This window comes from Heterodontus francisci, chromosome 37, assembly GCF_036365525.1.
Source record: "Heterodontus francisci isolate sHetFra1 chromosome 37, sHetFra1.hap1, whole genome shotgun sequence".
Lineage (NCBI taxonomy): Eukaryota > Metazoa > Chordata > Chondrichthyes > Heterodontiformes > Heterodontidae > Heterodontus > Heterodontus francisci.
Genome location: NC_090407.1, coordinates 32,742,835 through 32,757,588, shown reverse-complemented (window position 1 = coordinate 32,757,588; position 14,754 = coordinate 32,742,835). Strand labels below are relative to the sequence as shown.

Genomic DNA, 14,754 nt, shown 5'->3' with positions numbered 1-14,754 from the left:
CTATTCTGAAATATCCCCTTAAATGTCTGCCACTGCTTCTCTATTGATCTATCTCCTAGCCTAGTAACCCAGTTCACTTCAGCTAGCTCAACTTTCATGCCCACACAGTTGCTCTTATTTAAGTTTAAATACTAGTCTTGGACCCACTCCTCTCTTTCAAACTAGATGTAAAATTCAATCATATTGTGGTCGCTGCTACCGAGAGGTGCCTTTACTCTGAGGTCATTAATTAATCCGATCACATTATACAATACCAAGTCTAATATAACCTGCTCTCTGGTTGGTTCCAGAACGTGCTGCTCTAAGAAACTATCTTGAAAGCAATCTATGAACTCCTCATCCAGGCTACTACTGTTGATCTGATTTTTCCAATTTATATGTAGATTAAAATCACCCATGATTATTGCCATCCCTTTATTACAAACACCCAATATTTCTTCTTATATACTTCATCCTACATTGTGGTCACTGTTAGGGGGCCTGTAGACCACTCCCACGAGTGACTTGTTTCCCCTACTATTCCTCATCTCCACCCAAACTGATTCTATATCCTGGTCTTCTGGCCCAAGGTCATCTCTAACTATCCCACCCATGCCATCCTTCAATAATATTGCTCCCCCTCCACATTTACCTCGCTTTCTATTCTACTTGATGTCATATACACACTTATTGACTTGAATGTCATATACACATATTGCCGCATGTCAAACCAGTAGCTCTAATGCGTTATTAAAGGCACATCCTTTTCATGCAAATAATGTTTTGCTGAACTTATTTTGGTCCACAACACAATTAGCTACTCTCCCAGCACAGGCAAGCAGCTGTAATGGAGGGGAAACACTGATAACAAGAACAAGAGGGCACCTGACCTGCACCCATAATCTGTGTTGCACCAGCTTTATTCCATGGAAGATTCTGCCCTCGTTTCTTCTTGTCCGAGGATGTTCGGATGTTATTTAGCAGAGGCTGGGGCTTCTCCTGAAACAGACCTATTGCACAGGAGCACGGCAGTTAGAAAGGCAACATATCATGTGCTGACAATTGTAAGTTATACTTTTACATAGTTTCACTCTGGCTACTCACCCACTACATGCAAATGAGCCACGCAGCATAAATAAACTAACAAATTAGTATTATCTAAACTTCAGATATCTGAGCCCAATATCTCACTTTACGCCAATCTCTATAAAGTCAAAAATAAAAACATGCTTGAATGGCCCCCTTGAACAGGAATGCTATAGGAACAATGTCCAGTTTCTCCACAGCTACACAGGTTTAGTTCCAGCAGGGCTACGGACGCTTTCCATTCTCTCCTGCGTGTTAGCATTAACAAATTCATAACACAGGAGGCGATATCCTCCACAGCTTCTGTGTTGCTCTCTGATAAAGCCCATTTTCCCGTTTATTCCTAGTACTCTTTTCATTATTTCCTTTCAAATATTTATCCATTTTCCTTTTTCAAGACTGTCAAGATTCCAGTTCCACCATTCTTCGTATTAGGGCATTCCATGTCCTAACAGCCCTTTGCATGAAAGAATTTCTCTTAACCTCTCCCTTTATTCCCTTGGTGATGATTTTAAATTGATGCTTTCAAGTTACTGACACACTGACCAAGGAAATAGATATGTCATATTCTTATTTATTCTCCATAATCAATTGCAGAATGCATCTAGAAAGTGATGCATAGACACATCCATGAAGTAAGATACTGTAGCTTTAAACCTAAGAATTTATCCACACAAAATAAAACTTCAACTAGTTTAACAGATCAAAGCAAAATTTTATAAGCTATTTATAAAGGAAAACTGACTACTACACTGCACAGTGTTACACTGTAATTTCTTGCAGCATAAAATTTGATTTGCCCAGAATATATTAAAAGCGGTTTATGAGAGGAATAAAAGTTAATTGCATACAGTTTTTGCATAAAAATGTAACTATTTGGAAGGCAGAGAAGGTGTCCTCTCATAGCTGTGCCTTAGCAATGGCAAAAACAGAGCATGCTCTTTCAGGATAAGTTTGTTACTTAGCTAGAGAAAGCAAACATAGGAAATCTTCCAGCTATGTGCATGCTTTCACTAATGCATGATGACCAGAGGGAATCTCCTCTTTCAGATTCTAAACAAGCAATTACACAATACTGGTTTTCAATAGAACTGGGCAGTGCAACGCACCACATATTAGGCTGCACACTGGAATAACACATGAGTGCAGCAAACAACTTTGTTTCCTAGCATTTGTCAATACAATCGATGCTTTGCAACACAGTCCACACTTCAATTGCAAGCTACATGTCTTCATAATGGTTCAGCCAATTTGGCTCTTTATGTAAACTCACTGACAAATATATCAATTTCAGTGAAATGCGTGTGCGATCGCACAACTAAAAAGTGGCTCTAATTTTATTATTTATTTAGAGATACAGCACTGAAACAGGCCCTTTGGCCCACCAAGTCTGTGCCGACCAACAACCACCCATTTATACTAATCCTACATTAATCCCATATTCCCTACCACATCCCCACCATTCTCCTACCACCTACCTACACTAGGGGCAATTTTACAATGGCCAATTTACCTATCAACCTGCAAGTCTTTGGCTGTGGGAGGAAACTGGAGCACCCAGCGGAAACCCACGCGGTCACAGGGAAAACTTACAAACTCCGCACAGGCAGTACCCAGAACTGAACCCAGGTCGCTGGAGCTGTGAGGCTGCAGTGCTAACCACTGCCGCACTGTGCTGCCCTGGAGAAAGGATGAGCATACAGACAGGGATCTATCCACTCTTGCAAACAAATTGCAAACCCACTAGATTACAGAAGGTTTTCACATTTTCCTCACCATTTCTACAAATCCTGAGCTCAAATCTATTTTCAAATTTCTGTTGCTGGTAGCAGCCATGATTAAAACAAGGTTAGCTCATATGACCAGTAAACCCAAACTTTTCCAAGTATGACTATTATTTTAGACCCAGGAATACAAAGAAAGCACAGGCTAAAGCCTTTTAAATTGAGACTTTGAGTTAAATGAGTGTAGAAATGATGGGGTGATATTGCCTTCAAATAGCTTTTTTGCTAATTGCCTTGCCTCCAACCACTTTGCTGGCTTTCACAGGTACTGACAGGCTTCCACTACTTTACCCAATGGCTACTTTTCAAGACTAGACAATTGGCAGGTTGTGGGGGACGTGTGGCCGAGCCCAGCTTGCACAAATCACAAATGCACCAATGGTCAATCAAGGACAGAAACCATGTCTGATTTGACATCCTTCTCTTGCCTAGGATCAGTTAGAGTATTCCTGCTGCTTTTAATGATGCACTGCTTTTATCATCAGAATTAACAGTACTGGGATAGCAGTACTGTTACAGTTTCTGCCAGCTTTCCTATTTAAATCAAAATTCTCAGCAAGGACACAATCTTCACATTAACACCAAGGGATGGAAGGCTCTAGTGTTTAGATTTGACCCATAGTCAGAAAATTGAATTCCAGCTTCAACCAATACTGGAGCTCATTACCTTCAGCTATTGTCAGGTCCTGACCGCACCTTAGTTTATTTTACACATCAATTCTGTAACTTTCTCCAAGTAAAGTCACATTCTATTAACAGAAACCAGCATTTGTTGTTTACTTCTAGTCTTTTCTTAAGTTAATAGATTCTCCACACTGGGAATCCAATATTCTCAATGACAGAACTGCTAGAGTATCCTTTTAAATACATAACTTTTTCATTGCTATCATCTGAAAGGATGAAAAATCAGCTGTGTTGATACAGTGAATATTTCTCTTCCATGGAGAATTTTACAGCACAGAAAAAGGCCAATTGGCCTAACTGCCAAGACACGAGCACAAAAATCTAGGATGACACTCTTCTCAGTGCAGCACCATCAGACATTCTGTCCTTTGGATGAGAAGGTAAACCGCCATCTGCACTCTCAGTGAAAGATCCAATGCCACTATATTGAAGAAGAGCGGGGGATTTATCCCCAGTATCCTGGCCAATATTTATCCATCAAGCAACATCACTAAAAAAGATTATTGGGCCATTATCACATTGCTGTTTGTGGGAGCTTGCTGTGTGCAACTTGGCTGCCACGTTTCCTACTTTACTATAGTTAATACAATTCAGAAATCCTGAGGTTGTGAAAGATGCTGTGTAAATGCAAGTCTTTCTTTCTTTAAGAGCACTGTGCTGGTGTTTGTGCTCCATACAAGCCTCCTCCTACCCTACGTCATCTTTACCTGCCTGGCATACCCTTTAATTCCTTTCTTTCTCATGTACTTATCTAGTTTTGCCTTAAATGCATCTATGATGCAGTCGCTATTTAAAACTAAATCAATTACAAGTATAAATGTAGAAAGGACTGGCAAACAGATAGTTTACATACACGTGAGAAAAGTGAGGCGATACATTTTGGGAGAAAATAGGAAGAAATATGTAGAAATGATAAAACTTTAAAAAGAGTGAGAGACTTGGGCTGGAATTTTATGCCCCTGCGGGAGCGGGTTGGAGGTGGTAGTGGGGGAGGGGGGGGGAGGGTGTAAAATTGTGTGGGAGGGTGGTGGTGGGGGGGGGTACCATTTACGTCACCTTCCCGCCCCCGCCGCAACTTAACGAGCGGTGGGGGAGGTGACAAATGGCCCACCCGCCCCAGGCCAATTGAGGCCCTTAAGTTTTTTTTATTATTTATTCATGGGATGTGGGCATCACTGGCTAAGCCAGCACTTTTTTCCCATTTCTAATTGCTCTTGAGAAGGTGGTGGTGAGCTGCCTTCTTGAACCGCTGCAGTCCATGTGGTGCAGGTACACTCACATTGCTGTTAGGAAGGGAGTTCCAGGATTTTGACCCAGCGACAGTGAAGGAACAGCGATATAGTTCCAATTCAGGATGGTGTGTAGCTTGGAGGGGAATTTGCAGATGGTGATGTTCCCATGCATCTGCTGCCCTTGTCCTTCTAGGTGGTAGAGGTCGCGGGTTTGGAAGGTGCTTTGAAGGAGCCTTGGTGAATTGCTGCAGTGCATCTTGTAGATGGTACATACTGCTGCTACTGTGCGTTGGTGGTGAAGAGAGTGAATATTGAAGGTGGCAGATGGGATGCCAATCAAGTGGGCTGCATTGTCCTGGATGGTGTTGAGCTTTTTGTGTGTTGTTGGAGCTGCACCCATCCAGGCAAGTGGAGAGTATTCCATCACACTCCTGACTTGTGCCTTGTAGATGGTAGACAGGTTTTGGGGAGTCAGGAAGTGAGTTACTTGCCACAGAATTCCCAGCTTCTGACCTGCTCTTGTAGCCACAGTATTTCTGTGGCTGGTCCAGTTCAGTTTCAGGTCAATAGTGACCCCTAGGATGTTGATAGTGGGGGATTCAGCAATGGGAATGCCATTGAACGTCAAGGGGAAATGGTTAGATTCTCTCTTGTTGGAGATGGTCATTGCCTGGCACTTGTGTGGCGCGAATGTTACTTGCCACATATCAGCCCAAGCCTGGATGTTGTCCAGGTCTTGCTGCATCTGGACACAGGCTGCTTCATTATCTGACGAGTTGTGAATGGTGCTGAACATGGTGCAATCATCAGCGAACATCCCCACTTCTGACCTTATGATGGAGGGAAGGTCATTGATGAAGCTACTGAAGATGGTTGGGCCTAGGACACTACCCTGAGGAACTCCTGCAGTGATGTCCTGGAGCTGAGATGATTGACCTCCAACAACCACAACCATCTTCTTTTGTGCTAGGTATGATTCCAACCAGTGGAGAGTTTTCCCTCAATTTCCATTGACTCCAGTTTTGCTAGGACTCCTTGATGCCATACTTGGTCAAATGCTGCCTTGATGTCAAGGCCAGTCACTCTCAACTCACCTCTGGAGTTCAGCTCTTTTGTCCATGTTTGAACCAAGGCTGTAATGAGGTCAGGAGCTGAGTGGCCCTGGTGGAACCCAAACTGAGTGTCACTGAGCAGGTTATTGCCGAGCAAGTGCGCTTGATAGCACTGTCGACGACACTTTCCATCACTTTTTTGATGATCAAGAGTAGACTGATAGGGCAGTAATAGGCTGCGTTGAGTTTTTCCTGCTTTTTGTGTAACGGACATACTTGAACAATTTCCACATTGCCGGGTAGATACCAGTGTTGTAGCTGTACTGAAACAGCTTGGCTAGGGGTGCGGCTAGTTCTGGAACACAAGTCTTCAGTACTATTACTGGAATGTTGTCAAGGCCCATAGCCTTTGCAGTATCCAGTGCTTCCAGCCATTTCTTGACATCATGTGGAGTGAATGGGATTGGCCGAAGACTGGCATCTATGATGGTTAGAATTTGGAATGAATGCCTGATAGAATGCTAGAAACAATAGTAGCTTTCAAAAGGAATTTCAACAATTTAAGCTGGTGTACAGAGCCCCTGATTCTTTTGCCAATCACCTTAAATCTGTGCCATGTGTTCTATTACACCTACCCAAGCAGGCAGACAGGTTGAACGGTTCATCTGAAAGATGGCACCTGGCATAGTGCAGCCCTCCCCTCAGTGCTGCACTGGGGTGTCAGCCTGTATTTTGTGTTCAAATATCGTAAGTGGAACTTGAACTCACAACGTTCTGACTTGGAGGTGAGAATTGTCCTTTAACTTCTCCTCTCACATTGGGCTGGATTTTCTCTGTGGGGCCAGGAAAATCCACCCCATGCGCTGCTGTGAAAGCTTTCTTTGTGAGATTAAATTCAACTAAATCTGAAACTATTTGCAAAGTCACAATCCTATGTTGCTGCTTGTTATTAAATGTGTGCAAAATACAAATACTACCACCGTTCCCAAATAATTCAATGTGGGTGCTGCTTTTAACTGGGTGGGTAAACTTTGAAAAATGTACTGTACATCAGTGGTTTCCAAATGATTCCAGAACACCTACAAATACTGATACATTCCTGGGGATTTCTGAACAATAGGGCAGGATTTTGCACTTTGGGTTGGGACCCCGATGTCGGAGTCAAGTGCAGGTGCCGACCCCGCACTGTGTCAGGAGCAGTCACCCAACATCGATTTTGCCTGGATTGGTCAATTAGTGGGCAGAGAATGCGCTCGCCATTCAATTAAGGAAGGTGTTGCTGCCTGCCGTGGCAGGTAAGGAAAAGAAAGTGCGCCTCCATCTTGAGGCGCCTGCTCAGCACTTTTAAAGCTTTCGAAGTAACAAATGGCCACAACAGCCAGACCACCATTATGGAAGGGGCACCTGGATGTGGTTGCAACTATGGCCAGGTAGGCAGCAGGGGTAGGGGGGGGTTCTTCAAAGTCTTCCTGAAGCACAAACCAAAAAGCAAACCAAGCACAGGGATATAGTTCTAGAGGGATAGAATTGAAAAGTAGGTAAGTTATGCCAAACCTGTATTGAACCTTGGTTACACTACACTTAGAGCATGGCATGCAGTTCTGGTGACCATATTATAAAAAAAATATAGAGGTACTGGTGAGAGTACAGATAATATTTACAAGGATGATACCAGAAATGCATGGGTATACATATCAGGAAAGGATGGACAGGCTGGGTCTCTTGAAAAAAGGCTGAGGGGTGACCTAATAGAGATCTTGAAAATTCTGAAGGGTTTTGATAGAGAGAATGTTTCCCCTTGTGGGGAAGAGCATAACTAGAGGCCATAAATGTAAGATAGTAACCAAGAAATCCAATAGGGACTTCAGAATAAATGTCTTTACTCAAAGAATGGTGAGAATGTGGAACTTGTTACCAGAGGGAGTGGTTAAAGCAAATAGTATAGATGCACTTAAGGGGAAGCTCGACCAGCATATGAGGGAGAAGGGAATAGAGGGTTACGATAATAGATTTAGATGAGGAAAGATGAGAGGAGGCTTGAGTGGAACATAAATGCTGGCATGGACTGATTGTGCCGAATGGCCAGCTTCTGTGTCGTATATCATATATATGTTACAGTATATATGTAAACCAGCACGCTGGCTGGTGGCGTGAAATTATGTGCCGATCTGCCTCCATTCCTGCCCCCATATTGGGCTGAAAATCCTGCCTTCAGTATCACCTATGCAAACAGAGGGCTTTCATTGCAGAAAATTTTTAAAGTTTACAGCAATAGAAATAACATGCACTATTACAATCAATGCAAACTGTGTAAAATAACTGCCTAAACCCCTACAGTAAGGGAGAACAGTTCTTTCTAAAAGATTGCTTATGGACATCTTATACAGTGATACACATTTCAACACATCTCGTCTTATCACTTGCCCGTGCCATTGTGATGATTGGGATGAACTGCTCACCTTCCATCGATAGAAAAATGTTATATTAAACAATCATTCTTGGGATGTGGTTGTCACTGCATTTATTGCCCATCAAAGGTTGTCCTGATAAGGTGGTGGTGTTCAGTCTTCTAGCAGTTTGATACAACTGACTGACTTATCAGGCCTTTTCAGAGGGCAGTCAAGAGTCAACATTGGTGGGAACTGCTGTCACAAATGGGCCAGACCAGATAAGGATAGCAGGTTTCCTTCTTGAAAGGACATTAGTTGGGTTTTTACAATGATCTGACAGCTTCAAGGTCACTTTTACTGATTGCAGCTTTTCACCTCCAGATGTTTAAAAAACTGAACTCAAATTCTCAAAAGGTGTCCTTTTAAAACTAATGATTTGGAGCCCTTTCGTTATAAAACTAAGTGAAGGTAGTGCAATAAGTTAAACACTAGTTTTTTGCTTTTAGGACCTGCATTTGAATCCAGCCCAGATGGATGAGATGAAAATCTCCTCTACCTGTTGCCTGTAAAGATTCTATGCTGAAGTATTTTGGACTTTTCAATATTAATTGCCTGCTGAAGGGGCTGAGTTTGGTCAAACATATTAATTCAACAAAGGAAATGTTACACTGACTGTTCAATAGCATGTTGGGAAGGGTGGCAACATTTGAAAGGTCTTACTCTGCAGACTGTCAAGAAAATTAAAGATAAGACTGCTGCTAAGCTCCGAAACTCAGAAAGACGCTGCTGTAAAGATCAGATGCTGTAGTACCTACTTGTTTTAAACCAGGGGAAAGAGTGTGGAAAAGTACCAACAGCGCATTTTGTCAGCAAGCAAGTTATAAAATCAGCCAATTTAGTAAGTTGAAAAGACAAAATCCATGAAACTGACCAGAGACAGCCCACAAGAAGGCAATGAATACAGTCCATGAGAAGATGAGAGACAGTTCATGTGGAGACAAGAGATGGTCCATGAAGAGATGACAGATAGTCCATGAAGAGACCAGACTGTTCACGAGGAGATCATGGGCTGGATTTAGTTGCGCCAGTGTGCTCCAGGTGTCAGGCCAAAAAGACAAGAGGAACCCCGCCTCGGCTTTTCGGAGCACTTCCCCCACCCCAGCGCGATTTAACAACACTCGGGCAATTAACAGCCCACGCTGGGATCCCCAACCTTATAAAGATGAGAATCCCGCCTCCAAGAGCTGCCAGACAATCAGAGAGCTGGCAGCTCAGTAGTCTTGGCACTGCCACCAGGAGCGGTGACCACTGCCAGCACTACAAGAGACCTGGCAGCAGGCCCAGTGCTGGAGACCAGGAAAGAAGGCAGGTGAGGCAGGGTGTGAGGCCAGTCCACCAGGCCCTGACATTTGTGGGATGCTGTTACAGGAGGTGGTTTGCCAGAGATTGCCCATGGAGGAGGCCACCCATTCCCAAGCCCGCAGGGAGGTCGCCTCTTTTCACTGGGTGACCTCCCCACATGGAAGAGGCCTCCCAACCACCCCTGTTGCTGGCTCAATCCCAGTGGCAGCAGAAAGAGGTGCTTTAGTGGCTAATAATTGACTACTTAAGGGCCTCAATGGCCTCTGGGTGGGAAGGCCTTCTTCAGCCTTTTCCGCCTCCAACTTAATTGCAGAGTGACGGGTCCTCTGCACCTTCCCCACCCCCGCCTTCTGTCACAATTCTATGGGGCCCTCCACCTCCTAGCATGCCTCCGGGGAGGGCCATTAAATCCAGCCTCATGAAGACAGTCCATGAGGAGATGAGAGATAGTCTACAAGACTGACCACAGACAGTCGATAAGGAGAACAGAGACAGTCCGTGAGATGGACCACAGGGCATCAATGGAAAATTAACTTCTCATTCTCCTGAAGTAGAAGAATTGCCTATTGAGTTTCAAATTGTATTTCTAAAAAGGTTATGAATCTCTATCTGTACAACTTACTGTATTTCAATGTTGTCAAAATCAATTTCTAGAAAAGTTTAAAGTCTTGGAATATCTTACTTCAGTTTATCTATATCAGTAAATATTAAAAACCCTACAATTGTGAAATAAGTCTGAAATCTGACGCAATTTATAGTGGGCATTGGCCTATGATTTGTCACCAGTTGATGGTCTCACTTGGAGGGATGACCTTCTGAGATTGGGGCAGAACAGAGAGAACTTTGTGATGCTGACACTAGTGGTGTAAAATGCAAACGTAATTCACTACTCTGTGAACAAAAATTCATTAAACAACTTCTAAGAAAATAACAAAGCTCTTCTTTAACTGGCAACTTTCTTCTTGCTGACAGTAATGCTCTCAAGGCTTGTACAGCAGATGTTGCAAGTTAATTGCACTGTTGGGCTCCTCTTTCTGCCTCAGGAATACAATTGGAATTCAAAGGTGAAACACTTCTCGATGGCACCATGAGACATTTCCATCATCTGTGCTTTCAGTCTTGTGTATTTGAAGTCTAAATTAGGAGTCTGTAATGGACAGGATTGCGCTGGAGACTGTTTTCAACCATGAACAACTGTAATGTGAAACTGCCAGAAACAATTTACTTCTGACTCTCAGCAATCACCAGTAGAGTGGATCTTCATCCCATCTCACTGAAGTGAATTTGTCGTATCTACATTTCTTATGCAGTTTCACAACTTCTTCCTCTTACTCCACTTGATCGGATTCAGTTTCCATGAGAATAAGAAATTCCGAAAAGTTTTCTACAGTCAGGTTCCATACAACTGTGTTTTGGTCTCAAGCTTTTCAGAAAAATTTACTCGGGCAAAAGTGCAGACTTGTAACATACTAATGTTGAAACTATCTACTGTGTAATACTGATATTTCTCTAGAACTTATCAAGTAGATTATGAAGAGGAAAACTTTTCTGATTGTGTGGAGGAGACTGTGGCATTGCTAGAAATTCTGAAGTAACTGTCAAAAAGTAATCTCTCATCTCTGAACATACACTGACAAATCACAGAACTTGCACCATGGTTTTATGAGAATACTCAGCACCAAAGTAAAGACAATGTTTGGATATTAACTATTATACAGAGGACTGGGAATTTGTTGTAATATATCACCTAGATTGCTAACCATTTGTGACAGAGGTAATGGAGTTCCCAGAAGTAAAGTTTACAAAAAAAAACTGGGTGCTTGGCCACCTATGAGGCAGTAAAGTAATCTTGGGGTCTAGCTGCCTGACAAAATTCCTGAATTTCCGTTCTAAATACAAATGGAAAATGTTGGAAATATACTCCAGGCCCATCAGTATCTGACAGAAAAAAAATAGCTTCATCCATCAGAACGGGAAGATAAGTGTGCCCTTTTATGGGGACTGAATAAAAGAGGGGATAGACTACACTGTTTGTTCAGGCCTATAAAAGGCTCACTTACTTTTCCATTTCCAGTTCTGACAAAATATCTCTTCTAGGCTGTTTCTCTTCCCAGATGCCGAGGGACCAGTTGTATATTTCCAGCATTTTCTGTTTTATTTTGGATTTCCATGTGCTTTTTTGCTTTACTTTATATTTTTGAGATTTATCCTTCCATATTTGTGATATAATTGGAATCTATCGATTCGGATGATGTCTTTAAATCTGCTTCCATTCATTTCATATCCTCTATAATCTACAAATTATTACTTTAGGTTAAAGGTACTTTGTGGAGTTTTTGTCCAGTATTTAGCCAGTAGGTTTTTTTTTCAGTAAATGACTGATTATTGCTACCATGCTTAATGGATTTTTTGTCATGAACCACCACAAATAAGTCACAAATAGGAAGCTCTTGCTACCCAATTCAGCATTGACCAGTTGAAAAATAAATTCATGAATTTTGTGCCTATCAAGGTGAGGAATGTCGGTGTAGGGAAATTTCAGGCTCCTAGACTCAGCACTTCTAGATTGGGTTTAACAAGGTTTAGTAAAGCTCGCTTTACTCTACTGACTAACTGCACCAAGTATGACAATTTCTATTTTTCCCATTGACCATCCTGTTGCCTCCTGGGGCACCTTTTATGCTGTGACCCTATGTGTAGTGACATGCAGGTAGGAAGGCATAGCAGCCATTCTGTGACAGCAATGTCCTACAATGAGATAAATGACCAGTTAATCAACTTATAGATAATGTTGTTTTTGTTTGAAGAATGCCATGAGTGTGGAGCACAGAGTGATCCGGGAACAGAGTGCTTCATAAACTGAGTACTAAGTCGAAATTTGTTGTAAGTGGAAATTTGATGCAGAGGGGGAAGGAGGTGCTGCTTTTTATTCTTTTTGTTTTACCTCCAATACCTGTTGAGTGTTCTTCGTTCACCTCCAAGATAAGAGAGTTTAATGCGCCATTACTTTATGAAATTAGTAACTAGTTAACTAATCAAATAAATAAATAAGATTAGACAGACGTGGTAAGGCAGGTGGTATGCCAAGACTATAATACGTGGTAGTTTGCAGTCCCAGACAACCATATCTGCGCTAACTGTCGACAACTTGAACAACTTCGGCTCAGAGTTGTTGAGCTGGAGTCCGAGCTGTAGACCTGTGCAGCATCAGGGAGAGGGCGAGTTACATGAACACTTTGTTCTAGCAGGCAATCACACCCCTTAAGTTAATTAGAACTTTAAAGTTGATCAAATGTCAGGGACTGGAGGGTGTGACTGCGAGTCAGGCAGCCATAGGGATCCAGCATGCAGTGAATGAGGAACCTCGATCCTTGACTTTGACCAACAAGTACGAGGTACTTGCTACCGGTGTGGATGAGAACAAGGATGCAGGGTGGATGAGCAAACTGACAATGGCATCCTGGTGCAGGGTGCCACTCAAGTGCGAACATATAGGAAATAGGAGCAGGAGTTGGCCATTTGGCCTCTTGAGCCTGCTCCGCCTTTCAACTTTTCATGGCTGATCTACCTCTATGCCAATTTCCCACACTATCCCCATATCCCTTGATATCTTTAATATCAAGAAATCTGTCGAACTCTGTCTTGAATGTACTCAATGACTGAGTCTCCACAGCCCTCTGGGGTAGAGAACTCCACAGATTCACCACCCTCTGAGTGAAGAAATTCCTCCTCATCTCAGTCCTAAATGGCCTACCTCTTATTCTGAGACTCTGTCCCCTGGTTCTAGACCCCCTCAACCAGGGGAAACATCCTTCCAGCATTATCCCTCTCGAGCTCTGTAAGAATTTTGTATGCTTCAAAGAGATCACCTCTCATTCTTCTAAACTCTAGAGAATATAGGCCCAGTCTCCTCAATCTGTCATCAAAGGACAATCCCAGCATCCCATGGATCAGTCTGGTGAACCTTCGTTGGGGGTGTGCAAAGGAATGCGGTAGTGATAGGGGACAGTATAGTCAGGGGGATAGATACTATTCTCTACAGTTGCGACTGGGAGTTCCGAAGGTTGTGTTGCCCGCCTGGTGCTGGGGTTAAGGACATTTCCTTGCGAACATGGAGTAGGAGGGGAATGATCCAGTTGCCGTCATTCACGGAGGAACCAACGACATTGTTAGAACTAGGAATTATGTTCTGCTGAGACAGTTTGAGGAGTTAGGGAACAAATTAAAACGCAGAACCTCTAAGGTAATAATCTCCAGATTGTTAACTGAGCCAAGTGCCAATTGGCATAGGGTCAAGCAGATTTGAGAATTAAACACGTGGCTCAAAGAGTGGTGTGGGAAGACGATGTTTTGATCCATGGGGCACTGGCATCAGTACTCAGGAAAGAGGGAGCTGCCCTGTTGGGATGGGTTCCACTTAAACAGGACTGGGATCAGTGTCCTGGCGAATCATATAACTAGGGCTGTGGATAGGGCTTTAAACTAAAAGAGGCCAGTGGTCGGGTTTCAGGTGAAGAGAGATTTAGAAATCTAAAGAGAAAAGTCAAAGCAATGTAACAGTGTAGCAATTTGGGTAAAGACAAGCAGAGTGGGACAGGAAGGGACAGCGATTTAAACGTAATAGTGCATCAGTGAATAAGGTCCACGCAAAGAACAGTAGCAAAAAAAAATTAAAGGCTCTTTATCTGAATGTGCAATGCGTTCACAGTAAGATGGATGGCACAAATAAAAATAAATGGTTTAGATCTAATTGCCATTACAGAGATATAGTTACAAGCTGACCAAGGTTGGGAAATAAATATTACAGGGTACACAACATTTCAACAAGACAGACAGATTGGAAAAGGAGGTGTAACAATCATAGTAATCCAATCATGGCTTTCATTGAAAAGGGATTTGAGTACAGGAGTTAAGATGTCTTGCTGCAATTGTATAAAGCCTTGGTGAGACTGCAGCTGGAGTATTGTGTACAGTTTATCTAAGGAAGGATATACTTGCCATAGAGGGAGTGCAATGGAGTGTCAGCAGGCTAATCCCTGGGATGGCAGGATTGTCTTATGAGGAGCGACTGCAGAAACTGGGCCTGTATTCTGTAGAGTTTCGAAGAATGAAAGATGATTTTATTGAAACTTACAAAATTCTTACAGGGCGTGACAGGGTCGATGTGCATGGGATGCTTCCTCTG

General features: G+C 42.7%; 1 protein-coding gene across 3 annotated transcripts in view; it reads right to left on the bottom strand.

Annotated features, from left to right (window-relative positions):
- Window positions 1–14,754, bottom strand: part of disp3 (dispatched RND transporter family member 3) — a 743,795-nt gene that overhangs the window by 86,284 nt on the left and 642,757 nt on the right. For all 3 annotated transcript variants that reach the window (XM_068017501.1, XM_068017500.1, XM_068017502.1), the window contains one exon: window positions 870–989. In XM_068017501.1, the coding sequence (XP_067873602.1) occupies window positions 870–989 (120 nt within the window). The remainder of the gene's footprint in view (window positions 1–869; window positions 990–14,754) is intronic.